Genomic DNA, 27,071 nt, shown 5'->3' with positions numbered 1-27,071 from the left:
AGGAATGAGTCTTTTTGCGGTTCTACTGTACTCTCCCAAGCGCTTAGTACAGTGCTCTGCACACAGTAGGGGCTCGATAAGTACGAATGAATGACCGAATGTCAGAAGGTGCCGGGGGTGAGGCCAAGCCAGCCCTCCCTGACATAATAATAATAACGATGGTATTTGTTAAGCGCTTACTATGTGCACAGCACCGTTCTAAGCGCTGGGGTTGATACAAGGTATCGATGGGGATGAAGACTGTGAGCCCCACATGGGACAACCCGCTGACCTCGTAGCAACCCCAGTGCTTAGAATAGTGCTTGGCACATAGTAAGCACTTAACAAATACCGTAATTACTATCATTAATCCCCGTTTTACAGAGGAGGTAACTGAGGCCCAGAGAAGTGAAGTGACTTGCCCAAAGTCTCACAGCCGGCAAGTGGCGGAGCCGGGATTAGAACCCACGACCTCCGACTTTCTTCCCACTGAGCCACGCCGCTTCTCGTCCATCCTCCCTCCTCTCGCCATCATCACCGTCGTCCATGGTGTCTACTGAGTGCTCCTTGGGGGGGGGGGGGCGAGCACTGGTCATGGGTTCAAATCCCGGCTCCGCCGCTCGTCAGCTGTGCGACTCGGGGCAAGCCACGTCGCTCCTCTGGGCCTCAGTTCCCCCATCTGTCAGAGGGGCATTGAAGCCCGTGAGCCCCACGCGGACGACGACCCGATGACCTCGTATCCCCTCCAGCGCTCAGAACGGTGCTCGGCGCGTAGTGAGCGCTTCCCAAATTCCATCATCATTCCGACAACTAAGCGCCAGGGAGAGGACAAGAGTGCCAGGCACCGGACTGCATTTCCCAGCAGCCCAGGGGAAGTTGGAATCAGGCCAAATCCAGAAACCGGCAGGGTGGAAAATGAGAGAAATCCCCGGCCGTTAAAGGGGCCGAGTCCGGGACCGTAGCCGAGATGGAGCAGCAGGCGGCCATGGGGCCGGCCCAGGAACCAGCCGGACGGGAGGAAATCAGGTAAAAAGCCCAGTGGCCACGCAGAGGTCTCCAACTGGACCCCATAAAAAGCCCAGGGGTCACCCAGAGGTCTCCGGCCGGACCCCGTAAAAAACCCAGGGGCCACCCAGAGGACTCCGGCCGGACCCCGTAAAAATCCCAGTGGTCACTCAAAGGACTCCGGCCGGACCCCGTAAAAAGCCCAGTGACCACCCAGAGGTCTCCGGCCGGACCCCGTAAAAATCCCAGGGGTCACCCAGAGGACTCCGGCCGGACCCCGTAAAAATCCCAGGGGTCACCCAGAGGACTCCGGCCGGACCCCGTAAAAATCCCAGGGGTCACCCAGAGGTCTCCGGCCGGACCCCATAAAGAGCCCAGTGGCCACCCAGAGCTCTCCGGCCGGACCCCAGAAAGGCCCAGTGGCCACCCAGTGCTCTCCGGCTGGACCCCATTTTTACACCTCCCTTTTGCACCCAGCTGTCGCGCTCCATTTTGGGCAAGGCCCCTTGCGATCGTTTTCCCGACAACCGGTAAGTCTCTCCCTCTAGATGTGAGTTCGCCGCGGACCGAGTCTCTTTAGCGTCACCGGACTCCTCCAGTTTCGTTCATCCGTTCATTTGTCGTACGCAGCGGGCGCTTACGGCGTGCGGAGCACCGTGCTGGGCGCCGGGAAAAGACAGTTCAGCAGCAAATAGAGACCATCCCTGCCCGACAACGGGCTCGCGGTCCAGAAGGCAGCGAAACAAGTAAACAGGCATCGATAACATCGAGATAAATAAATAGAATTAGAGATCGATGCACAGCAGTAATAAAATATACAGAATAATGAATGCCGAGTAAAGCGCTGTGCACATAAATACCACTGATTGACTGATCATTCGGTGCGGGAGAACGGATAGTGACGATCATTTTTTTATGGTATCCGCTAAGCGCTTTCTACCTGCCGGGCCCTGTGCCAGGTGCTGGGGCCCGAGCGGCGCGGCTCAGTGGAAAGAGGCCGGGCTTGGGGGTCCGGGGTCATGGGTTCCAATCCTGGGCTCTGCCGCTCGTCAGCCGTGTGACCGTGGGCGAGTCACTTCACTTCTCTGTGCCTCAGTTCCCTCATCCGTAAAGTGGGGATGAAGACTGGGAGCCTCACGCGGGACAACCTGTATCTCCCCCGGCGCTTAGAACAGTGCTCGGCACATAGTAAGCGCTTTACAGATTCCAACATCATTATTACAAACAAGCTAATCAGATCGGACACAGTCCGTGTTCACTCATTCATTCAGTAGCATTTATTGAGTGCTTACTATGTGCAGAGCACTGTACTAAGCCCCATGTCCCACATAGGGCTGACACATGAATCCCCATTTTACAGATGAGGTCGGTGAGGCCCAGAAATGTCTACCTCCTCCTCTAGAACCCGGGTCCTCCTGACCCCCAGGCCGGTGCTCTAGAAGCAGCGTGGCTCAGTGGAAAGAGCCCGGGCTTGGGAGTCAGAGGTTGTGGGTTCTAATCCCGGCTCCGCCGCTTGTCTGCTGTGTGACCTTGGGCAAGTCACTTCACTTCTCTGGGCCTCGGTTCCCTCATCTGGAAAATGAGGATTAAGACCGTGAGCCTCACGTGGGACAACCTGCTTACCTTGTACGTACCCCAGCGCTTAGAACGGTGCTCGGCACATAGTAAGCGCTTAACAGGTACCATGATTACTATTAGTCCTGCTTTAAAGATGAGAAGAAGCCAGCCCAGAGGGCTGAATTAGCTTGCTCGAGATCACCCAGCGGCACGGCCGGGTTTATAACCCAATTCCTGAACTCCAAACCTTTTGCTTACCCCCCTCCCCCCATTAAATGGTGGTATTTATTAAGCCCTAACTACGTGCAAAGCACTGTTCTAAGCGCCGGGGGAGACAAGGCGATCAGGTTGTCCCACGGAGGGCTCTCAGCTTTCCCCCCCCATTTTCCAGATGAGGGAACTGAGGCCCAGAGGAAGTGAAGCGACTTGCCCGCAGTCACCCAGCCGGCAAGCGGCGGAGGCGGGATTCGAACCCACGACCTCGGACTCCCAAGCCCGGGCTCTTTCCGCTGAGCCACGCCGCACCTGAAAAGCGCCCGCCTCTGGAGCCTCTTCAACCAACGCGGAAACTGATCCCGAAGAGAAGCAGTGTGGCCCGGTGAGAGGAGAATACTCTCCTTACCCTCTCCTTTTTCGCCTCTAGTGTCCTGGAGGAAGCTGTGGACAAAAGCATCTTTAGGGATTGCAGTCAGATTGCCTTCTACAGGTAAAACGCCGCCCCCCCCCCCCCCCAGTCCTGGGTCAAACATTTCTGATGACGTTCCACGCAAGATAATAATAAATAATAATGTTGGTATTTGTGAAGCGCTTACTATGTGCGGAGCGCTGTCCTAAGCGCCGGGAGAGATCCAGGCTCATCGGGTGGTCCCACGTGAGGCTCCCGGTCTTCATCCCCATTTTCCAGATGAGGGAACCGAGGCCCAGAGAAGTGACTCGCCCGCGGTCCCACAGCAGACAAGTGACGGAGCCGCCATTCGAACCCATGACCCCTGACTCCCCAGCCCGGGCTCTTGCCACTGAGCCACGCGGCTTCTCGGGCCAAGCACCGTCCTAAGCGCCGGGGCAGATACAGGGTCGTCGGGTGGTTCCCCCGTCCCGGTCTTCATCCCCATTTTCCCGACGAGGTCACCGAGGCCCAGGGAAGTGAAATGACTTGGCCGAGGTCGCCCAGCTGATATGAGGCAGAGAACCCGGGCCCTTTTGACTCCCAGGCCCAGGCACGTTGCTTCTCCGTCCCTCGGGGGGTCCCGGGCTAAGGGTCCCCCTCCCCATCACCCCACCATCGGCCTCTGTACGACGTCCTCCCGCTCTGCAGGCGTCAGAAACGGCCACGCCCCGGGCAGACCCGCTACCGGGGCTTGCTGGACTCCGTCGCCGCAGGGAGGGACCGTACCAAGTTCCTCGTCGTCAACGAGGACCTTAAGGTGAGCCGGGAGAATAACAACGTTAACGTCGGTAGGCGTTAAGCGCTCACTATGTGCCGAGCGCCGTTCTAAGCGCTGGGGGAGATCCAGGGTCGTCGGGTCGGCCCACGTGAGGCTCACCGTCTTCATCCCCCTTTTGCCGGTGAGGTCGCCGAGGCCCAGAGGGGTGAGGTGACTGGCCCGCGGTCCCACAGCAGACAAGTGACGGAGCCGCGATTCGAACCCATGACCTCTGACTCCCCAGCCCGGACTCTTGCCACTGAGCCACGCGGCTTCTCGGGCCAAGCACCGTCCTAAGCGCCGGGGCAGATACAGGGTCGTCGGGTGGTCCCCCGTCCCGGTCTTCATCCCCATTTTCCAGACGAGGTCACCGAGGCCCAGGGAAGTGAAATGACTTGCCCGAGGTCACCCAGCTGATATGGGGCAGAGGACCCGGGTCTTGCCGTTGAGCCCCGAAAGGGTCACCAAACTTTTATGAGGCTGCGGGCCGGGGTCGGGGAGCGGGGGGGGGGGGGCTCCCGATGAGGCATCTCCAGTCCCACCCTGGTCTGGGGACCCCCCGGTCGCCCCCCAGACCCGTCGGGAGCGGAGCGGGGACCGTCCCCCCACTTCCAGGAGATAGCGGGTTAGCTGTCGGGCCCTGAGTTCGACCCTGAGGTCACGTGGCTGGCCAGATCCCCTTCCCATCCCAAGCAGGAAGGGGCCCGGAGAGGGGGCCTGAGGTCGGAGAAGATGGCGGCCTCCGGAAGACCTGGGACGAGCTCCCTCAGGCTTGAGCGCTAACCGTGTGCCGAGCACTGTACTAGCTCCTTGGGAGAGTACGGCGCGACGGAGTTGGTAGACTCTGCCCCTGGCGGCTAATAATTCTCCTCCTTCTGTCACTAGTATAAGCCTTCTCTTGGTTTCATAATAATTTAGAGGAGCAGCGTGGTTTAGTGGCAAGAGGACGCGGGTTCTAATCCCGCCTCCGCCACCTGTCTGGTGCGTGACCTCGAGCGGGTCAACTTCGCTTCTCTGGGCCTCAGTTTCCTCAGCTGGAAAAATGGGGATTAAAACATGTGAGCCCCACGCGGGCCAATCTGATGACCCTCTATCTCCCCCAGCGCTTAGAACAGTGCTCGGCACGTAGTAAGCGCTTAACAGATGCCATCGTTATTATTACTGATAGTAGCAGCAGTAGTAAGGATAACAATCCTAACTGTGGTATTTATTAAGCGCTTACTATGTGCCGAGCACTCTTCTAAGCACTGGGACAGACACCGGTTAATGCGGTCGGACCCAATCCCTGGCCCACGTGGGGCTCACGCTCTTAATCCCCATTTATTATCATTATCATTATGGTATTCGTCAAGCGCTTACTACGTGCCAGGCACTGTTCTGATCGCCGGGGGAGTTACGGGGTCATCAGGTTGTCCCCCGTGGGGCTCCCAAGGCTTCATCCCCATTTGACGGATGAGGTGCCGGAGGCCCGGAGAAGTGAACTGGCTTGCCCGAGTTCACGCGGCAGACGTGCGGCGGAGCCGGGATTAGAACCCAAGCCCTTCTGTCTCCCGGGCCCGGGCTCTAGCCACTAGGCCACACTGCTTCGCCTAGGAGAAGCTATAAGTGAGTAGCCACGAGGAGACGACATGTCTACCGACTCTCTTATAATGTTATTTTGCCACGGCTTTAGGCTTTAACCGCGGTACTTGCGCTCATCCTGCGGTTTCCCTTCCAAATCCCAAACGTCAGGGCTTTCCGGCATTTCCTCGCCGGTAGCAGTCGCGGTTCTCGAGGATGTCCCCGTGTCCCGCTCCAACGGGACGCTCGTCCGCCAGCCGCTCTCCGTGCCCCGGGGATCCCCGTATCCCCCCCGGCCAGAGGCACCAAGCGGGAGACCGAGGCCCGGATCCCGACCGAAATGCCCCGGGCGAAACGGGATGTCGCCGGGACGATCTGGGTTCAGGCATCGTCGTTGGCCTGGAGACGGGGCAGAGCCGAGTAGGGGGTCTCCCCCGGATTCGACGCGGGGAGACGGCTGTCTGTCCACCCGGGGCGGTGGGGGAGACCGGCCCTCTAATCTGCCCCCAGGTCCGTCTGCAGGTGGAATGCTCCCAAGTAGAGGAAGACGTTTTCCGGCTGAAAATCGACGAGGAGGCTCCCCTGAAGCCGAGGTTTGAGGTCCCCGACGTCCTCCCGAGATCCCTGGCCACCAGAGGGTAAGCGAAGAGAAGGGGCAGCCGGGGGGACGCGGGCGCCGTCTTCTCCCCCGGGGTCCGTGCCCGACGTCCGCCCAGGGACCCACGTCTCCCTAAGCGGGAGGTTTCGTAGGCCAAGCCGAAGTCGACCGCCAAACCCGCAGAGAAGCGCGGTCGGCCCTCGGTTCGATCGATCGATCGGTCGCGTCTACTGAGCGCTCACGGACCACCGTACTAAGCGCTGGCAGCGGAGTCGGTGGTCCCCGTCCCGGCTGGAGGTTCTCTGGCTTTCTCCTCCGTCGGCCACCCGGCGGACGGCTGGCAGGCGACCATTCGTTCGGTCATATTTCTTGAGCGCTTACCGTGTGCAGATCACTGCAATTTAATTTTAATATAATGTTGGTATCTGTTAAGCGCTTACTAGGTGCGGAGCACCGCTCTGAGCGCTGGGGGAGATACAGGGTCATCGGGTTGCCCACGTGAGGCTCACAGTTAATCCCCATTTTCCAGATGAGGTCACTGAGGCACCGAGAAGTGAAGTGGCTCGCCCACAGTCACCCAGCTGCCAAGTGGCGGGGCCGGGTTTCGAACCCATGACCTCTGACTCCCAAGGCCGGGCTCTTTCCACTGAGTCACGCCACCATTAACCGACGCTATTAGTAACGTTGAGGTACATAGCCGGTCGCCTGCGTTTTTTAACTGCCTTAAGCCATTCCGCTTGGTCCATGAACCGGGGACCCTCCTAATCAATTTAGGTAGCGGCTTCCTTGACTTTCCCAGGACGGCTTCCGCGGTTTCTCCGCGCCGCCGTCCGCGTTTGATTTTCTAGACTGACGGCCCGGCCCGGCGACCCGGGTCACCTCGTGCTGGCGAGCGGCGACGGGGCCTGGAAGTTCCGCGTCGCGGCGGAGCCGTTCAGGATCGATTTGGTAACTGAGGAGGAGACGGTGCTGGGCATAAACTCCACGGACCAGCTGTACTTCGAGCCTCTCCAGACGCCCCCCAGACACAGGTATCACGGCCCGCGGCGGCCGTGAGGCATCTCCAAAGCCCGTCCGCCCCTCGCAGAACCCCCACCGCAAGCAGTTCGACGTGAGCAAGTGACTGGGATGATAGAGATCCTGACTGGGCCTCAGTTCCCTCCTCTGTAAAATGGGGATGAAGACCGTGAGCCTCACGTGGGAACGACCTGATGACCCCGTTTCTCCCCCAGCGCTTAGAACGGTGCTCTGCGCGTAGCAAGCGCTTAACAAATATCAACATTATTATTAAAATGCGCTTTGGCCCGGGGGCAACGGCCCGGACCCGGGTTCTAATCCCCGCTCCGCCACCCGTCTGCTGGGTGGCGGGTTCTATTCATGATTCTATTTATTGCTCCTGATGCCATTTACTGCGGTTGTTTTTGTCTGTCCGTCTCCCCCCGATTAGACCGTGAGCCCGTCAGAGGGCAGGGACGGTCTCTATCTGTTACCGATTTGTCCATTCCGAGCGCTTAGTACAGTGCTCTGCGCAGAGTAAGCGCTCAATAAATACTATCGAATGAATGAATGACCTGGGGCAAATCACTGAATTTCTCTGCGCCTCAGTTACCTCATCTGGAAAGAGGGGGTTGAGACGGGGAGCCCCGTGAGGGGCAGGGACTGCGTCCCATCTGATTATCTTGAGATTTAGATTTACCCCAGCGTTTAGTGGAGTGCCTGGCACATCATTAGTTCTTAACGGATGCCATTTAAATATATATACATATGTGTGTTTATACGAATATATATATAAATACACCTGATGGACACTGACAACAGAGGGATTGAATTATCCATAAAATTTCCTTGGGTAGATCTGACAAGAGAGAAAGGAGAGTCTTCTGGATAATAATGTCGGTATTTGTTAAGCGCTTACTACGTGCGGAGCGCTGTTCTAAGCGCTGGGGTAGATACAGGGTCATCCCACGCGAGGCTCACAGTTAATCCCCATTTTACAGAGGAGGTCACTGAGGCACGGAGAAGCGAAGCGACTCGCCCACAGTCACACGGCTGACGAGTGGCAGAGCCGGGAGTCGAACCCATGACCTCTGACTCCGAAGCCCAGGCTCTTTCCACTGAAGCGTCGGGCTCATTCATCCAGGCCAGAGCGGAGGGCGGGGGGGGGGGTTCCTTCGGGATTTAAAATAATTATGGGAATCCCCCGGGGGCCGGCTCCTTTCTGCCTTCGAACCCTTCCTCAGTTCCCAAAGCCTCAGTTCCCCCAAAGTAACTTGAAAACACGACCGGACGCCCTAAGGCCTTAAGGCGCAGTGGGATCCTCCGCTCCTGTCTTTTTTCTTCTCTCTCTCTCTCTCCGCATGTCACGTAGATAACAGCAAAAATAATAACGACTGTGGTATTCGTTAAGCGCTTGCTACGTGCCCGGCTCTGTGCTAGACAAATGCAGCAGATCAGATCGGACGTAGTCCCCGTCCCACGTGGGGCTCACAGTCTCGATCCCCATTTCATAGATGAGGTAACTGAGGCTCGGAGAAGTGACGTTCCCAAGATCACGGCGGAGCCGGGATCATTATTCATATTAACGATAGCATTCGTTAAGCACTTACTATGTGCCAGGGGCCGTACTAAGCGCCGGGGTGGATGCGAGCAAATGGGGTTGGATACGGTCCCCGTCCCCCGGGGGGCTCACAGTTTCAGTCCCCATTTTCCAGACGAGGGAACTGAGGCCCAGAGAAGCGAAGCGACTGGCCCAAGGTCACACAGCAGACAAGTGGTGGGGTGAGGATTAGAACCCAGGACCTCCTGAGTCCCAGGCAGTCCTGCTCCGTCCGACTCGAGTCTCTGGCCAACGCCGCAGCTTGCCAAATCGTTCTTCCAGGGAACCTTCCCCCGGAGGAGAGGAAGACCTATCGACCAGCTCCTCCCAGGTAATCCAGATCCACCGCGTCGTCTGAATTTGCGGCGACGTCCTCGCTGGGGCTTGCGTCCGCCCTCCCTCCGGTGCGTGGGGAGGGGCTCGCTCGTCACCTCTCTCACGCTGCCCCTTCCCCCCGGGGAAACCCTCGACGGCCGGGTAAATCGGGGTGATGCGGAGGGGAGCGGGAGAAGGTGAAAAAGAGGGCTTAAACGGTGGTATCTGGGAAGCGCTTACTATGTGCGAAGCACTGTTCTAAACGCTGGGGGATACAAGGTGAACAGGTTGTCCCACGTGGGGCTCACAGTTTTAATCCCCGTTTGACAGATGAGGTAAGTGAGGCACAGAGAAGTTAAGCGACTTGCCCACAGTCACCCAGCCGGCAAGCGGCGGAGGCGGGATTCGGGCCCATGAACTCCGACTCCCAAGCCCGGGCTCTTTCCACGGAGCCACGCTGCTTCTCTCAGCCAAGGAGGGCCTCCTGGAGGAGGCGGGCCCCCGATATCCGTCGGATCTGGGGGGGGGAGGGGGGCGGCGTTCCGGGCCACGGGCGGGACGCGGGCGAGAGGTCGGCGGCGAGGCGGAGGAGACGGAGGGACAGGGAGGGGGTCGGCATTAGAGGGGGGAAGCGTGCGGGCCGGGGGTGGGTTGGAGAGGAGCGAGGAGAGGTGGGAGGGGGCGGCGGGGGGTGGGGGGTTTCTGTTCGCGGAGGCGGCTGGGCAACCCTGGATATTCTCGCAGGAAGCAGCACAGCATATCGGACCCTAATATGTCAGAAGGCCACGGATCCTAATCCTGGCTCCGCCCACGGGCCCGCTGCGTGACCTCGGGCAGGTGGCGTCACTTCTCTGGGCCTCGGTCACCTCCTCCGTCAAAGGGGGATCGAGACCGCGGGCCCCCGCGGGGGGACAGGGACCGTGTCCAACCCCACTTGTCCCGACTCGCTTCGCTCCCGTCCGTTCAGGGGAAGGAAGAGGACCTGGGCCTCTGGGAGGAGAGGTGGGGCCCGTTCGTCGACGTCAAGGCCAACGGTAAGGTTAAGCCTGGGGTCGCATCCAATTCCTCTCTCCCCCGCTTCCCCTCCCGGACGCCTCTCCGGCCCTGTCGCTCTTTCGCTCTGCACCCAGCGAGCGCTTAACAAATACCAACGTCATTTGAGAAGCGGCGTGGCTGGGTGGAAAGAGCCCGGGCTGGGGAGTCGGACCTCATGGGTTCGAATCCCGGCTCTGCCACTCGTCAGCTGGGTGACCGTGGGCAAATCGCTTCACTTCTCGGTGCCTCAGTTCCCCCATCTGTGAAATGGGGATGAAGACCGGGAGCCTCACGTGGGACCACCCGATGACCCCGTGTCTCCCCCAGCGCTTAGAACGGTGCTCTGCACGTAGTAAGCGCTTAACCGATACCAACATTATCATTATAAGGGAGCGAGTCAGGGTGAGGCAGAAGGGGGCAGGGACACGTAGTCGGGGAAGGCCTCCTGGAGGAGGTGGGCCTTCACTAAGGGTTTGAAGGAGGGGGAGAGTCACCGTCTGTCGCATGTGAGGAGGGAGGGCGTTCCAGGCCCGAGGCGGGACGCGGGGCGAGGGGTCGGCGGCCAGACAGATGAAATCGAGGTACGTTGGGCCCGGACTGAGGTCGCTCTTTCCGGGGTGCTTTTGGAGCCTCTGTCCCCCGCCGTCCCCCTGCCCAGATGGACAAGGACCCCTCTGAGCGCTCAGTCGGCTCCACCCTCTGGACCGCTCAGCGCAGACCCTTGTTCTTCCAGGCCCCAGCTCCGTAGGCCTGGATTTCTCCCTGCCCGGGTTCGAGCACGTCTACGGGATCCCGCAGCGTGCCCAGAGCCTCCAGCTGCCGGACACCGGGTAGAGCAACAGCACCTTCCCTCCCCCGACCGTTCCTTCCCTCATTCAGTCGCATCTGTTGAGCGCTGACTGCGTGCAGAGCACTGTAGTAAGCGCTCGGAAAGGACGATTCGGCAAGAGTCGTGCACGCGGACCACAGAACCGACAGGTTCGCCTGTCCTCTAGAGCGGAAGCTCGCCGCGGGCAGGGAACGCATCCGCCGACTCCCCTTCCTCGTCCTGCCCTGGGATCCGGAGCGGCCCAGGGTCGGCGGGCCCAGACGGTCCCCTGGATCCGAGCGCTGAGAGAAGGGGCGTCCGCTCTCCGCGTGACCGACCCCGCCGTCGGCCTCCCGCCTCCCTACCCCCCGGGCCCCCCGGCCTGAGCTCACTCTCGACCGTTCTGCTCGATCGACTGGCGGCGTCTGTCGAGCGCTTCTGAGACCACGGCGCTCGAGGAGCAGTGACGGCTCGGTGGCTGGAGCACGGGCCCGGGGGTCGGGAGGACCCGGGTTCTAATGCCGGCTCCGCCGCGTGTCTGCCGGGCGGCCTCGAGCGAGTCACTCCACTTGCGCGGGCCTCCGTTCCCTCATCCGTCAAATGGGGATGAAGAACGTCTGTGTCCCACCTGATCGACCTGTATCTACGCCAGCGTTTGGAACGGGGCTCGGCCCACGGGAAGCGCTTAGCGAGTGCCGTAGTCATTATTACTTGGGAGAGGACCATCCGACAGAGCGGGGAGACACATCCCCAGCCCCGCCCGTGGGGAGCTGAAAGAGACGATGAGACGCTAAGAAAGGTCGAAGCGGCCGAGCCGTCTCGGACGCCGTTCTCGCGGTGGGGGGTTGTGGGGGTCGGGGGGAAGGGGAAGGCCCGGGGCTCGAAGATCCCCCGGCGGATCTGTGGCCGAGACCTCCCTGTGTGTGTTTCAGCAACGGGGAGGCGTACCGGCTCTACAACCTGGATGTCTACGGGTACGAGATCCACGACAAAATGGGCATCTACGGCTCCGTGCCGTACCTCCTGGCCCACAGCCAGGGCAGGACCGTGGGCGTTTTCTGGCTGAACGCCTCCGAGACCCTGGTGGAGATCGGCCGCCGGGCCGCCGTGGAGGTGAGCGGGGGCCCCCCCGGGCCCCGTTGGACATCTCCGGAGGAGAAACGGGCCCGCGGGGCGCCCGCGGCTGCGGTCGGTGGGCAGAGAGCCGACGCGCCCGGGCGGCAGAGCGAGGCCGCGGGGTCACCACCCCTGCCGCCGTGGGAGGGGGGGAGGGCCCGGGGCCTGGCCTCGGGGCAGGGCCGGGGGGCGAGAGAGGAGACGGGCACGTCCCCCTCGCCCGTCCGGCCGGACGGCGGCACTGAAAATCGGCGGCGGGTGGCGGTGGGGAGGCACCGGCCATTGTGTGGCCCACCCGACGGCCTTTCCTTCAGCCCACCGCCCTCCCCGGGCCCGGCCTCCCTCGCCCTTGGTAGTACTCCGGGGGACACGTCGCCGTGGCAACCCAAATGCTACCGGGCCTCCACGGCCGGTCGGTGGCTCCGGTGGTTTTCTCAGTCCGGCTAGTCTCCCTGGGAGAAGGAGAGGGAGCGTCTTAGATTCTCCCCTGCTCCTTTCCCGGCAGACCGGGGCCCGGCCCGGCCCCGGCCCCGGCCCCGCTAAGAAGAGAGCCAAGTGCCACACGGCCGTCCGCTGGATGTCGGAGGGCGGCGTCATCGACGTCTTCCTGCTGATGGGACCCACGCCTTCGGCCGTCTTCCAACAGTACGGGCGGCTCACGGGTAAAGGACCCTCCCCGGGACCCGTCCCCCGGCCGGCCGGTTCCTCTGGTCTCCGCGGGAAGACCGGGACCCCGCAGGAGTGTCGTGGCATTAGGAGGGAGAGCCGAGGTCGCCCTTCCCGGTTCTGGACAGTCCTATAGACCGTACGCTCACGTTGGGCAGGGAATGTGTCTGCCAGCTGTCTTGCGGCCTACTGGCCCGAGAGCTCAGTCCGGTCCCCTGCCACACAGTGAGCACTCGGTAAACAGCATCGACGACGATGACAGAACCGCTAACGGTCCCCCCTTGACCCCCTAGGTGGCCCTCCCGGGTCCCACGTCTCCTTCTGGGGCAAGATGGCGCCTCCCGGCCTGGCCCGGGGCTCCGGTCCCGCTTCGGGCTCGAGGTCCCGGTCTCCCTCGCCCCCGCCGGCCTTCGGGGAGCTGCCGTAGCCCCCCGCGTGTCCCCTCCGCCCTCCTCCCGGAGCGGCCACTCCCGGGCGGTCCAGAGGTGACTTCCCCGCCGGCCCGCCGGCCCCCCGGTGGCTCCCCCGACCCCCGTTCGCTCGGTTCCAGGCCCGCCGGCCCTGCCTCCGCTCTTCTCCCTGGGGTACCACCAGTGTCGCTGGAACTACGAGGACGAGCGGGACGTGAGGGCCGTGGACGCGGGCTTCGACGGCCACGACATCCCCTACGACGCTCTGTGGCTGGACATAGAACACACCGAGGGCAAGCGGTACTTCACCTGGGACCGGCAGAGGTTCCCGGACCCCACCGGGATGCAGGACCTGCTGAGGGGCAAAAGGCGGAAGGTGACCGCGGCCGGGGTCGGCGGCGGCGGCCCGGCGGCTCGGCCTCCCGGGGAAACCTTCTCCCGAGGGAATCTCGCGGTCCCTGTCTCACCCGCGGGGCCCTGGGAGGACAGAGAAGGCCGGTACCTGTTAAACCGGGTCGCCTTCTCGCCCTTGCGAATCGCAGCTGGTCATCATCACCGACCCCCACATCAAGGTGGATCCCGATTACTCCCTCTACTCTCAGGCCAAAGCGAAGGGCTATTTTGTGAAAAACAGCGCCGGTGAAGATTTCGAAGGCATCTGCTGGCCGGGTAAGAGAGCGACTTCTGTCGCTGTGGCTCGGGCCCGTCAATCAGTCGATCGGTCGTACCGACCGAGCGCTTCCCGCGTGCAGATCGCCGTACTAGGCGCTTGGGAGAGTACAGTATACCAACAGAAAGGAGTTGGTAGACACGGTCCCTGCCCAGAGAGGGAGCCGGATGTCAATATAGATGAAGAAATTAGGGATACGGACGTAAGAAGAAGAGGAAAGAGCGCTCAGACACTGAACAGAGAAATCATCGATAGAACAGACTCTGCTTGGGGAACCAGGGGGAGGGAAAGGATTTCAGCGCCCGGTATGGTACGTGGCCCATAGTAGACGCTCAATAAATACCATAATCATCCAAGAGACTGGCAGATGACCTCAAGGGGCCTGAAAGTTGGGTCCCCAAGGACCTCTCCACCCTTCTGCGCCCCGCCCGTCCCCCTCGGTGTGGCCCCGGAGTGAAGGAGCCAAGAGGTTCCCCCGTCTCTAATAGTGATGATAATAATAAATGAAGTATTTCCGAAGCGCTTACTACGTGCCAAGCTCGGCGGTAGATGCCGGGATAGAGTCTCTGGCTCACAAGGGGCTCACGGTCCAACTAGGAGGGAGGACGGGTGTTGAATCCTCACGTTCCAGATGAGGAAACTGAGGCCCGGAGGAGTGACCCGCCCGGTCACACACAGCAGGCAAGTGGCAGAGCCAGGATTAGAACCCAGGTCCTCTGACTCCCAGGCCTGGGCTCTTCCCGCTAGGCTACACGGCTTGTCCCGGAGCCGCCGTGCCGTGGTCCCCGCGGCTCGGGGCCCTTCCTGCGGATACCGCAGGTGCCCCGGGGAGACGTCCCGCCTCCCGTTTCCGGGTTAGGGTCGCCCGTCCTTTGGGTGAGGCCGCCCCAACCCAGAAACGCGGGCGTGTTACCGGCCTCTGGTCCCCACCCTCCGACCCCCCACCCTTCAGCTGCCCTGCCGGTGGCCTGCCGGGCGATCTGAGGCGGGTCACTTAGCTCCTCGGGGGCCTCGGCTTCCTCATCTGTAAAATGGGGAATCAGGACCCACTCTCCCTCCTACTTAGTCTGCGAGCTCTGGGGGGGGACAGGGACTGAGTCCAGCCTGGCAACTTGTATCTACCCCAGTGCCGAGGGCAGCGCTTGACGCACGGTAAGCAAGCGGTCGCCGTGGGCAGGGACGGGTCTGCTTGTTGTTATATTTTGGTCACCCAAGCGCTTAGTGAAGTGCTCCGCACGCAGCGAGCGCTCAACAAACGACGGATGAATGGATTTAACAAATGCAATCATAATAATTATAGAGTGGCAACCATTTTAACCGGCCGCCTGCCATCTCGTGCTCCCAGGCGCCTGCTCCTACCTGGACTTCACGAACCCTGAGGTCCGCAAGTGGTACGCGGACCAGTTTGCCTTCTCTACGTACAAGGTTTGGCCTTCTCCCCTTGGGCTCTTCCCGTTTTCCCGAGAGGGAGAAAGAAGGTCGGGGGGGGGGGGGGGGAGCAAATCACCGGGGGAATGAGCACGTGGGAGTAGATCGGTTAAGCAGCCAGTCGTATTTATCGAGCGCTTACTGAGTGCAGAGCATCGTACTAAGCGCTGGGGAGAGGACAGCGGAGCAGAGCTGGTGGACTCGTTCCCTGCCCACAACGAGCTTAGAGTCCGGAGGGTGGCGGGGGGACGGCGGGCATTAATATAAATAAATGAACTACGGATGTGGATGTAAGTGCCGTGGGGCTGAGGGTGGGTGGACGAGGGGTGCGAATCTAAGCGCGAGAGGGACGCGGAAGGGAGAGGGAGACGAGGAAATAAGGATTTAGTCGGGAGACGTGCCTTCAGTGAGGTTTTGGGTTTACGGGGGGGTCTCGTGATTAGTCAGAATGGAAGCCTCTGGCGGGCAGGGACGTCGGTCGAGGGGTAGTCACTGGGCGCTCGGTCAATAATAGCCGTCACTCCCACCGCCCCCGTCATCCCCGTGGGGGACATTACTAATGATAATTGCATTTGTCAAACGCCCTGCGCCGGGCACCGTACTAAGCAGTTACAAGCTAATCAGGTTGGACCCTATCCCGCACGGGGGCTCCCAGTCTTAATCCCCCTTTTCCAGATGAGGAAACTGAGGCCCAGAGAAGTGAGGTGACTTCCCCAGGTCCCACAGCAGACAGGTGGCGGAGCCGGAATGAGAATCCAGGTCCTTCTGACTCCCGGGCCCGGGCTCGAGCGTGCGTTAAGCGCGGCTGGGTTTTACCCCGTCCCCAGGGCTCCACTGACGTCCTCTTCGCCTGGAACGACATGAACGAGCCCTCGGTCTTCCGGGGGCCGGAACTGACCCTGCCAAAGGACGCCCTCCACCACGGCCAGCGGGAACACCGAGAGCTTCACAACATCTACGGCCTTTACCAGGTAGGGGGCCCCCGGCCACGTCCCCGTCTTCCTCCTCCCCGAGAACGTTCTTTCCGGACGATAGGAGCTGTGTTACTCGGGGCGTTTTTCTGCTTTTTGTACTGTAAGAGGCCCGGAGGATGCCCCTGGCATTTGAGACTGGGGGTGGCGGCGGGCGTGACAGAGAGAGGGGTGGGGTAAAAGAAGGTATTCGGGATGAGGGGAGTCCCAGTCTGGTCCCGGGATCCATTCCCTGGGTAAACCAGTCGACTGGACAGTGGAAGAGAGTCGGGGGGTAGTGGGTTCTAATCCTGACTCTGCCACTTATCAGCTGGGTGACTGTGGGCAAGTCACTTCATGTCCCTGTGCCTCGGTGACCTCATCTGTAAAATGGGGATGAAGACTGGGAGCCCCACGTGGGACGACCCGATCACTCCCCAGCACTTAGAACAGTGCTTGGCACCTAGTAAGCGCTTAACAAATACCATCTTCATCATCGTCATCGTCATCATCATTATTATTATTATTAACCATTTTGCCTGGAGGATAGAGCGCGGACCAGCTCAGCCACTGTGTCCTTGGGCAAGTCGGTTAACTTCTCTGTGCCTCAGTTACCTCACCTGTAAAATGGGAGTTAAGACCGTGAGCCCCACATGGGACGGGGACTGGGTCCAACCTGTATCTACCCCAACTCTTAGAACAGTGCCTGGCGCACAGTAAACTCTTAACAGATGCCAGATTTTTTTTTAAAAAAAGGACCTGGGTCCTAATCCCGACTCCGCCACTTTTCTGCCGTGGGACCTTGGGTGAGTCATTTCACCTCTCCGAACCTCAGCTCCCTTGGCTGTAAAATGGGAGATTAAGACCGTGACCCCCCCCCCCGTGGGTCAGGGACCGTGCCCGACCCGGTTTGCTTGTGTCTATCCCGGTGCCTGGCACATAATAACCGCTTAACAGATGCATGAAGGAAGGTATTTATGGAATGCCTCCTGTGTGCGGAACACTGTACTAAGCACACGGGTGAGTACGGTAAGGGGAGAAGAGGCGACTGCGTGCCAGGGAGGACCGGGTGCATTCGCGATGCGTGTTCTAACCTGCGCCCGCCGATTAATCGAATCCCCAAGAGGCTTTCCGCTCCGGGGCCTCGCGGAACGTTCTCTTTTCTTTTTCTTCCCGTGGTATTTGTTAAGCCCTTACTGTGTGCCGGGCACCGTTCTAAGCGCTGAGTTAGATGCAAGCGACCGGCCTCGAACACAGGCCTTGTCTCACAGTCTCCACCCCCCATTTGACAGGTAGGTGAGCTGACGAGGGCCGGAGAAGTGAAGCGACCGGCCTGAGGTCACACGGCGGAGAGGTGGCGGAGCTGAGATCGGAACCCCGGTCCTCCGGACTCCCAGGCCCGGGCTCTACCCATTAGGCCCCGCTGCTCCCCGCTGAGGGACCGCCCCCCGACCCCCGGGGGGCCCGAGGACCCAACCGGGACCACCGAGCGCCCGGCCAGCCGGGAGGGAGCCTCCGGTTGGGCGCGCGCGGCTTATCCCGGCGAGGAACTTGCCCACCGATCCTCCTCTGACTTCGCAGCAAATGGCGACGGCCGCGGGGCTGGTGCAGAGGTCCGGCGGGGAGGAGAGACCCTTCGTCCTCACGCGCTCCTTCTTCGCCGGCTCCCAGAAGTACGGTAGGGGAGAAGCGCTCGCCCGCCGGCTAGGGGCTGCCCGGGCCCCGCGGTCCCTCCGGCCACGGGGGAGCGGGAGCCCCTCCGCATTCTCGAACAATCCTTCCCTCTCACCCCCTCACCCTCCCCTTCCGTTCTGACCTGCCAGGAGATCCCGGGACGAGGTAGTTGATGGGTATCTCTCCTGGCGCTGGCGGGCGGCTCTTCCTTTATTTCCTGACGGCTAGCAGGGCGGCGTACGCCACGAGGAGGGGCCGTCCCTGTCCCACGTGGGGCTCACGGTCTCCATCCCCGTTTTCCAGCTGAGGTAACTGAGGCCCGGAGAAATGAAGTGATTTGCCCAAGGTCGCACAGCAGACAAGTGGCGGAGCCGGGATCAGAACCCATGACCTTCCGACCCCCGGGGCCGGGCTCTAGCCACTACGACACGCTCCTTCTCCATCTTCAGTTCTCTCATCTGTAAAATGGGGATTCAATACCTGTTCTCCCTCCCACTTAGACCGGGAGCCCCTCGTGGGACTTGATGATCAGAGATCTATCCCTGCGTGTAGTACAGCGCTCAGCATTTTGTAAGGGCTCAACAGACATCACGATTATCATTTAGTGCTCCGTAGGTGCCGTTACGATCCCGGAGCGGCCACTTTCCCCGAACCCCTCCTCCCACTCAGCTCTTTGACGATTTCCTAAGAGCCAACCCGGCGACTCTCTTTCAGATCTTTCGTTCATTCGGTAGTATTTATTGAGCGCTTACTATGTGCAGAGCCCCTTGAGGGCCAGGGGCCGCGTCTCGTGCCCTCCTCTGTATACTTCCCCGGTTCTTAGCCCGGCGCTCGGCCCGTGGCAAGCGCTCAGTGGATACTATTGCTTTCATTCATTCATTCATTCAATTGTATTTATCGAGTGCCGACTGTGCGTAAAACCCCGTACTAAGCGCTTGGGAGACACACATTCCCTGCTCACAGAGAGCTTAGAGTCTAGAGGGGGAGATAGACGTGAATAGAAATAAATCACACATATGTACATGGATGTCCATAAATTCCCCCGGAGGGGGAATGAATAAAGGGAGTATTATTCAGTCAGTCGATCGTTGAGCGCTTACTGTGTGCGGAACGCTGTACTAAGCTCTCGGGAAAGTACAAAACAACAATAAACAGTGACATTCCCTGCCCACAGTGAGCGAATCCCGGCTCTGCCACTTGTCGGCTGTGTGACTGTGGGCAAGTCACTTGCCTTCTCGGTGCCTCAGTTCCCTCATCTGGAAAATGGGGATGAAGACCGTGAGCCCCACGTGGGACAACCTGATTCCCCTCTGTCTACCCCAGCGCTTAGAACAGTGTTCGGCACATAGTAAGCGCTCAACAAATACCAGCATTATTATTATTATTATTATTACTAAGCCAAGAACAGTGCAGGATATTTTCACCCGCCCCACACAACCGCCAGAAGAACGGCGATGGCCCAGCCGGGAGTGAGAAATGGGAGTTTTCCGTGGTGCCGGTTTGTGTTCAGTCCCAGGCAGGAACGGGAGGGAGAAGCGTGAACCCTGGCACCGCCGCCCCCGCCCCCGGAAAGCCCAGTCGTCCCACCTCGACTCAGGGATCGCTCTCCCTCCGTGCGCCCCGGGTCGTCAGGCGCTGTGTGGACCGGAGACAACAGAGCGGAGTGGAGTTACCTGAAAATCTCCATCCCCATGTTGCTCACGCTCAGCATCGCCGGGATCCCGTTCTGCGGAGGTAAGGCCGGGCGACTTCCGGGGAGACTCCCGCTGGGTCGCCCCACGGGGCGGGCCCCGCCCAGGGTTTCGGGGCTGGACGTCGGCTGGGCTGAGAGGCCCAGGTCTCCCTGTGGTAAAGGCCCCGATCCCCCCTGAGCGGGTGAGCCCACGTCCTCTTCTCACCGCTTCCCTCTCTCCCGCTTTATGGAGCCGGGACCCTGAGGGCCCAGAACCCTCCGAGCCCCAAGATACACGTCTCGGTCAGACCGTGCCGCTTAATACAGTGCTAGATGCTTAGTAGGGTGCTTTATGCACGGGAAACGCTCAACAGATAGGATTCGGTGACCGTTCGAGGTCTATTCGTTCAATTCGACCGTATTTATTGAGCGCTTGCTGTAGGCAGACCACCGTACTAAAAGCTTGGGAGAGGACGATGGAACAGTAAACGGACACGTTCCCTGCCCTCAACAGGCTTGCGGTCTAGAGGGGGAGAGAGATATTCATAGAAATCGATAAATTCCAGTTACGGACATAAGCGCTGGGGGACGGGGAGGAGGGATGAATAAAGGGAGCAAATCAAGGTGATGCAGAAGGGAGCGGGAGAAGAGGAAAGGAGGGCTCGGTCAGGGAAGGCTACTTGGAGAAGATGGGCCTTCAGTGAGGCTTTGAAGCGGGAGAGAGTCATCGTCTGTCGGGGATGAGGAGGGAGGGCGTTCCGGGCCGGAGCGAGAGGTCGGCGGCGAGACGGAGATACGGAGAGAAGGTGGGCGTTAGAGGAGCGGAGCGGGCCTGCTGGGCCTTAGGCATCCCGCCGGCAGGAAGACGGGCATTGAGTTGCTCGGGGAAGCGTCCTGCCCACGCTTAATAAATTCTCTCAGCCGATCTGTCGTATTTACGGAGGGCTTAGTGCACGCACGGCCCTGTACTGGGTACTCTCCCTCGACCGGTTGACGGGGGGCAGTGGTGACGGTTGGCGCCGACCCATCCCCACATCCCCACGCGGGCGAGGCGCCGGGTGCGGGTGCCCGGTCCGGGACGGTGGCGGGCCGCCCGCCGCCGGCGGCCGATCCAACCGCGCCCTCGCCCGGCCCGTGTGGCCTTCAGGGCAGGGGGCGTGTCAACCAGCGCCGCCGGGCTGTGCTCTCCCAAGTGCCCCGCGCCCAGCCGACACCCCTGACGGGTGGATTAATCCCTCTCCCCCACCAGCTGACGTAGGCGGTTTCATCGGGGACCCGGACCCGGAATTGCTGGTACGCTGGTACCAGGCCGCGGCCTTCCAGCCCTTCTTCCGCGGCCACGCCAACCGGGACACCAAGAGGCGGGAGCCCTGGCTGCTGGAGCCCCTGCACACCCGCCTCATCCGAGAGACCGTCAGAGAGCGCTACACCCTCTTACCCTACTGGTATTCCCTCTTCTACCGGGCGCAGGAGACCTCGGTGCCCGTCATGAGGTACCGCTCGCGCTCCGGCTTGAGAGTGATAATAATCGTCGTGTCTGTTAAGCGCTTACTATGTGCCAGGTGCTGTACTAAGAGCTGGGGGGGGGGGGCGGGGGAGTACCAGCAAATCGCGTTGGACCCAATCCCCGTCCCACACGGGGCTCACAGTCTTCTCTGTACAGATGAGGGAACTGAGGCACAGAGAAAAGCGAAGCCCAGGATCACACAGCCGACGAGTGGCAGCGCGGGGCTCAGGGTCCTCCACCGGGCCACGCCGCTTCCCGTTAATGAATTGGTCGATCCCGTTCGTTACCGCGGGGGAGAACGAGGCGTTCGGCGTGGGATAAAGTCGCTGAAATCCCAGGCGCTGAAGCAATAGGAAAGAGAAGCGATCGTCTTCCTTTTCTGTCCCCAGGCCCCTGTGGGTGGAGTTCCCCACGGAACCGGAGACGTTCGGGGCGGAAGAGGAGTACATGCTGGGTGAGCGGGCCGCCCCCTGACCCGAACCCACCCGGGCACTGCCGGGAAACCAACGGCGGGGAACCCGGCGGCACAGAGGGGCGGGGGATTGGGCCCGCCTGGGTTAAAACGCCCCAAGAGAGCGGGCACCTGTCGCCCCCTGGCATCAGCTCAACGCGGGGAGATTCCGGAGGGTGACGTGGAGTCGGGACACACTTAGACCCAAAGGGACGGGGGGGCGACAGAGCGCCGGGAAGCCTGGGCTCCCGGAGCGTGACAACGGTTGGGGAACGTCCTTCCGAAAGGGCGGGAAGAAGCGGCTGTGTATCCGCGTGTCCCGAAAGGCCACTTCCCCGTAAGGTGGGGCTCGGCGAACCCGTGTCCCGTCCGCGTCCGGGGAGGACTGGTTGGGGCCGGGGAGGGGGCCGGACCCACGCTGGAGATTCCTCCGGCGTCGTAGTAGCGTCGTCATCAGTGGGATGTATCGAGCTCTTACGGTGTGCGGAGCACTGGGTACTTGGGAGAGGTCAGGTTGGTAGACGTGTTCCCTGCCCCCAGCGGGCTCTCACCCCTCTCCCTTTCCTCGTAGGGAACGCTCTGCTGGTGCATCCGGTTACGGACCCAGGGGCCACCTCCGTGAACGTGTTTCTGCCTGGGCCAGCGGAGGTAGCGTACTCTCCCAAGCGCTCCGTACGGTGCTCTGCACGCCGTAAGCGCTCGGTAGATACGATTGACCGAGCCCGACCCGGCCACGTCCGCGGTTCGAGCCGGGGCCCGAACGTGACGGGGAGCTGAGCAGACATGGGAGGGGGGGGGGGCAGGTTGTAGGTGGTAAATGGAAGGGCCCGTATTATCGGCGTCCGGGGAGCACCGGACGCGCGCCGAGCGCCGTCCCGAGCACCGGGGAGCCTGCGGTACGAATGGGCGACGAGATCCCCGCCTTCAGCGAGCGTCCAGCCCCTCAAACCCGGGGGCTGAGGACTCGGAGACCGTCGTTCCCCATCGAGAGTTTCGAGCTGGTCAGCGGGGAGGCCCGGCGAGGGCAGTAGGCGGGACGGTCGCCGGGCCCGAGCGTGGCCAGGGCGTCGCCTCCCCCGCCCCGTCCCCTTTTCAGGTCTGGTACGACTTCCGGACGTTCGCTCGTCGGGAAGGGGCTCGCACCCTGGAGGTCCCCGTCACCTTGGAGAGCGTAAGCGGGCCCGAAGCGTGGGATGGACTGGGTTTTTTTTTTAGAAGTCACTTAAAGACTCCCTCCCGATCCCATCGAGGGGCGGGACGGGCCCCCGGGGGTCGACCGGGAGAAGGAGCCGGGCGGGCGGCGGACCCGACCCCCGACAAGCGTCCGGGAGCGCTGATCGGGCGTCTCCTCGGCCGTGGGACGGGCCACGCCGTGCAGATCCCGGTGTTCCAGCGCGGTGGCACCGTGGTGCCCGCCAAGACCTCCGTGGGCGGATCGACCGGCTGGATGGCCGAAGCGTCCTACGAGCTGCGAGTGGCGCTCGATTCTGAGGTACCCTGAGGTCGGCCGCTTGCTGCAGCTCATTTAGGTTGCGCCCCCGCGTCCGCCACAGCTTAAGAGGAGGCCTCTTCCGCCTCGCCCGCCTCGCCGCCCAAGCCCCAGCCCCACCGCGACGGCACCGCGGGCGGAGAGCTCCGGCCTTTCTCACTGCCCACGTGGTCTGTGCCCCCCTCCAGGCCTCTGCCGTGGGCGAGCTCTTCCTCGACGACGGACATTCTTTCGGCTACCTCCGTCGGAACCGGTACCTGCGTAGGAAGTTTTCGTTCCAGTCAGGCACCCTCTCCTCCAGGTGAGGCGGCCGAGGGGGAGGAGCCGGGGCCTCGGGGGTCAAGAGGGAAACGCCCGGACGCCCGCCCCCACCTCCGCTTCCCCCGGGGGCGTCTCCCGGCCGCCGTTCCCCTCCCGTAGCGAGCCACGGTGCCGCCCGTGTCCCCGATTGACACCCGCGTTAGCCATTCGACCGATCGGTAGGCCTGACTGGGCGCCTACCGCGTGCGGGGCACTGTACCGAGCGCTGGGGAGAGGTCAGAAGAGCTAGTCGACACGTCCCTTGCCCTCCAGGAGCTTCCGGTCCAGCGGGAGGCACTGGCCCACATTGATTTTGGATGAACGGATCGGCGAGTGACACGGGCCTCTTCTGTGTCCTCGCCTGTTCATTCATTCAGTCGTACTTACTGAGCGCTTACGGCCCGCAAAGGACCATATTAGGCGCTTGGGAGGGTACGGTAGAACCACAGACGCATTCCCTGTCCCCAGTTACCTCACGGTCTGGGCCTGTAAAGTGGCCCTTTACGCCTATCGATCCATCAGTCGCTCATCATCCCAGGGGCGGATGCCCACTCGTGCCCCTGGGGAGTGTGGACGAGGCCCGCGGTCCCGGGGACTGCCTCCTCTGACATTTTCTCCCTCCAGCTGTGAGGACGCCAAGGGGAAATTCCACACCGACTGCGTGGTGGAGCGGGTTCTGATCTTGGGGGTCGACAGGAAGCCGTCCTCAGTGACCACCGGCCCCCCCGGTGAGCAGTCGGCCCTTTCTCTCGCTTCCCGTCCCGTCCGCGACGTCTCAAACTCCGAAGTCGGAGGTGGGGGGGGGGGGGGTGGCACCGGCAGGGCGCCGAAGGGCCACAGAGGAGAAGCCAGAAAAGTTGCCCGAGAGAGGATGATGATGAGGATGACGGTATTTGTTAAGCGCTTACTGTGGGCCGAGCACTCTTCTAAGCGCTGGGGTAGATACAAGGACGGCAGGTCGTCCCACGTGGGGCTCCCGGTCTTCATCCCCATTTTACAGATGAGGTCACTGAGGCACAGGGAAGTCAAATGACTTGCCCACAGTCACACAGCTGAGAAGGGGCAGAGCCGAGATTAGAACCCACGACCTCTGACTCCCAAGCCCGGGCTCTTTCCACCGAGCCACGCCGCTTCTCTGGGCCGGGGTCTCGGCCCAATGGACCGACCAGAACCAATCCCCACTTGGCCACCCGGATTCCTCGGCCCAGTTCCCCGCCGATGTCCCTTCATTCAGTCGTGTTTATTGAGCGCTTTCTGTGCGCAGAGCACCGCGCTAAGCGCTTGGGACGGATGCAGGCCAATCACTTGTCCCACGTGGGACTCACAGTCTTAATCCCCATTTTACAGATGGGAACTGAGGCAAATATATACAATAAAGAGACAAATTCCCTGTCCACGGTAGGCTTACAGTCTAGAGGACTGAAAACAACCGGAGAGGGCTCCTCGATCAGGAGTACTTACCGAGCACCCACTACGTCGCTGTCCCACCCTGACCGAATGCTCGGGCCGCTCCCGAGGCCCCGAGGGCGAGCCCCCGTCCGCTGACGGAAGAGGCCGGGTCCTCGGATTCCCCCCCCCCCCCGCCTCGGGGCCTTCCCTCCGAGCCCACCGTGAGCCGCCCTTCTCCCTGCGCCCTCGGAATTTAGGTGGGAAAGCCCGGGAAGCGGATTTCACGTACTGCGCCGCCACCTCCGTGCTCTCCCTGGAGAAGCTCCGGTTGGCCGTGGGCGCCGACTGGGTGGTCCGCGTCAGGTGAGGCGAGGAGCCACCCCTTCGGACACCGGGACGGGACGCTCTCGGGAGGCTCAGAGAGAGAGAGACCGTGGGCCTCTGGACGCCGAGGAACCCTCTCCGCCGGGCCGGTCTCCGCGTCCTGCGGCCGGAGTTGCGGAGCGCGGCCTCGGCGCTGCCCGCTCGGGCGTCCCGTTCGGCTTTCGGCTTGGCTTCCGATTTTGGCTCTTGGGTACGTGGCAGTAAACCGCTTGGGATGCTTCTCCGCGATGGGGACCGCCCGCCGTCGTCATCATTATCGAGTCAATCGCGTCGTCGGTGAATATCCCATCCCGGTACGCGGTTAAACCGCGTGCGGAAGGGAGGGCTTCACACCGGGGCGCGGGGGAGGAGAGAGGGAGATTTCCAGCGGCCGGGGCCGGTCCCCACCCGAGGGCCTGGTCGGCGACTGGCACTCGGCGGGCCCCGGTGCCAATCTGGAGAAGCATCTCGGCGCACTTCCCCATTCGTCCATCCAATCGTATTTATCGAGCGCTTACTGAGCGTGGAGCTCCGTACGAGCACTTGGGAGAGTACAACGCAACGATAAAAAGACACGTTCCCCGCCCTCGACGACCTTACAGCCGCCACACGTCCCTCCCTTCCCCACCCGGCCTCGGCCCTCCCGGTCCGGCTCCCGCCGGGAGCCCCGGCTCCGGTCGAAAACGCGACTGGGGGCGTTGGCTTTTCTAACCGGTCTCCGCGGGACCGTTGGGGTGACCGGTCAGCTGGACCTCGACCCAAACCACAGAGGCCCGGAGTGAGGCAATCCTCGCTCGCTCGGATCCCGTCGGAGGCTCTGCCTCCCCCTCCCGCGGCTCTCCGCGTTAAGGAGGAAGCGGTCCGGAGCCTCCGAAACGGTCATCCTTCAGTCCGAGGTCGTCGGCCGGTGCAAACGGAAAGGTCATCCCCCTCCTCCCCCCCGGCTCTCCGAAGAGTCGGGACCGTGTCCCGAGGCCTCCGGGGTTATTTTTATGATTTGGCTTCCCTCCAAGTGACAGGGCAGCACGTCAACCGGGACCTGGCCACGGAGAGTCTACTAGTTTGGCCAGGGAGAGCGAACGGCCATCCGCGGCGGCCTACCGCTCGCCCCGCGGTCAGCGGTTTCTTCCGAAGGCCTTCTGGGTGACGGGATTCCTAGGCGGACACCGAGCACGCCGCTCCGCTTCTAGGATTTCCATCGACGGGGACACCGGGGCGGACACGTCCCAGCTCCAGTCTTCCAGCGGACACGTCCAGCTCCAGTCGCACCTCCCCCCGGGCCCCGGCCCCCGGGGGGGCAAACCCCGGACGGTTCTAGAAAAGACGGGAGAACCAGAGCGGGGCTGACACGAGCCAGCATCGCCACTCTGGGAAAAAAGAGGCAGAGAGCGGGCAGGGGCACCATCTACCTGCCTCGCCATCGCACCGAGGCAGGGCCGGTGCTCACCAAAGGTGGTTGGGTCCTGGGGGGCTTGAGAAGGGGCGACTGATACGCTGAGATTCCTCTGCCAGCTGGTCAGTCGGCAAGTGAGGGGGGGAGTCCCCAGTAGGTGACCTTTGGACCTGGGGTCCAATCCCAGCTCCACCACTTGTCTGTTGCGTGACCGTGGGCAAGTCGCTTCCCTTCTCCCCGCCTCAGTTTCCTCGTCTATTAAATGAGGATTAAATCCACTCCCTCCTACCTGGACCATGAGCCCCGTGCGGGACAAACTCTGTCCAGACTGACAACCCTGTGCCCGCCCCAGCACTCGGAACAAGTGCTCGGCACGTAATAAGCGCTTAACAAATGCCATAATTACGGCGTATCATTTCGAGGCACCGAAATCTTTTTTTTACGGCATTCGTTAAGCGCTTACAGTGTGCTAGGCACCGTACCGAACGCCGGGATAGGCGCAAGCTAATCAGGTTGGACGCAGTCCCTGCCCCCCATGGGGCTCCCCGTCTTCATCCTCATTTTACAGATGAGGGAAATGAGGCCCCGTGAGGTGACCTGCCCGAGGTCGCACGGCGGGCAAACGGCGGAGCCGGGATCGGAACCCGGCTCCTTCTGCCTCCCCGGCCCGGGCTCTATCCACTCGGTCACGCCGCTTCTCACAGAGTCCCACGGGG

At 61.7% G+C, this 27,071-nt stretch overlaps 1 protein-coding gene across 5 annotated transcripts; it reads left to right on the top strand.

Annotated features, from left to right (window-relative positions):
- Positions 1-874: 874 nt before the first annotated feature.
- On the top strand, positions 875-25,236 carry GANC (glucosidase alpha, neutral C). Of its 5 annotated transcripts, none has more exons than XM_029077926.2 (24): positions 875-1,005; positions 3,185-3,247; positions 3,857-3,965; positions 6,048-6,163; positions 6,972-7,154; positions 9,002-9,050; positions 10,002-10,068; positions 10,803-10,899; positions 11,810-11,990; positions 12,499-12,655; positions 13,210-13,445; positions 13,612-13,738; positions 15,085-15,164; positions 15,995-16,138; positions 17,699-17,795; positions 19,424-19,525; positions 20,713-20,956; positions 21,360-21,424; positions 21,993-22,069; positions 22,518-22,592; positions 22,800-22,913; positions 23,099-23,211; positions 23,835-23,938; positions 24,857-25,236. In XM_029077926.2, exons 1-24 carry the CDS (start codon positions 947-949, stop codon positions 24,964-24,966), a joined length of 2,769 nt encoding a protein of 922 aa, XP_028933759.1. In that variant the 5' UTR covers positions 875-946; the 3' UTR covers positions 24,967-25,236. The 5 variants fall into 5 exon arrangements, with proteins under 5 accessions (XP_028933759.1, XP_028933760.1, XP_039769860.1 ...); XM_029077927.2 differs by having other exon boundaries at positions 876-1,005; positions 6,036-6,163; positions 13,672-13,738; XM_039913926.1 differs by having other exon boundaries at positions 876-1,005; positions 6,036-6,163; positions 20,713-20,908.
- Positions 25,237-27,071: the final 1,835 nt, after the last annotated feature.

The sequence above is a fragment of the Ornithorhynchus anatinus genome, chromosome 13 (assembly GCF_004115215.2).
Source record: "Ornithorhynchus anatinus isolate Pmale09 chromosome 13, mOrnAna1.pri.v4, whole genome shotgun sequence".
NCBI classification, from domain to species: domain Eukaryota; kingdom Metazoa; phylum Chordata; class Mammalia; order Monotremata; family Ornithorhynchidae; genus Ornithorhynchus; species Ornithorhynchus anatinus.
This window is presented reverse-complemented; position numbering and strand designations above follow the sequence as displayed.

Excerpts from the sequence above, each read along its gene's own strand:
- GANC (XM_029077925.2), top strand. The coding sequence starts at position 947 with ATGGAGCAGCAGGCGGCCATGGGGCCGGCCCAGGAACCAGCCGGACGG. Across the intron at positions 3,966-6,035 it reads TCGTCAACGAGGACCTTAAG|GTCCGTCTGCAGGTGGAATG; the intron begins GTGAGCCGGGAG and ends ATCTGCCCCCAG. Across the intron at positions 9,051-10,001 it reads TATCGACCAGCTCCTCCCAG|GGGAAGGAAGAGGACCTGGG; the intron begins GTAATCCAGATC and ends CCGTCCGTTCAG.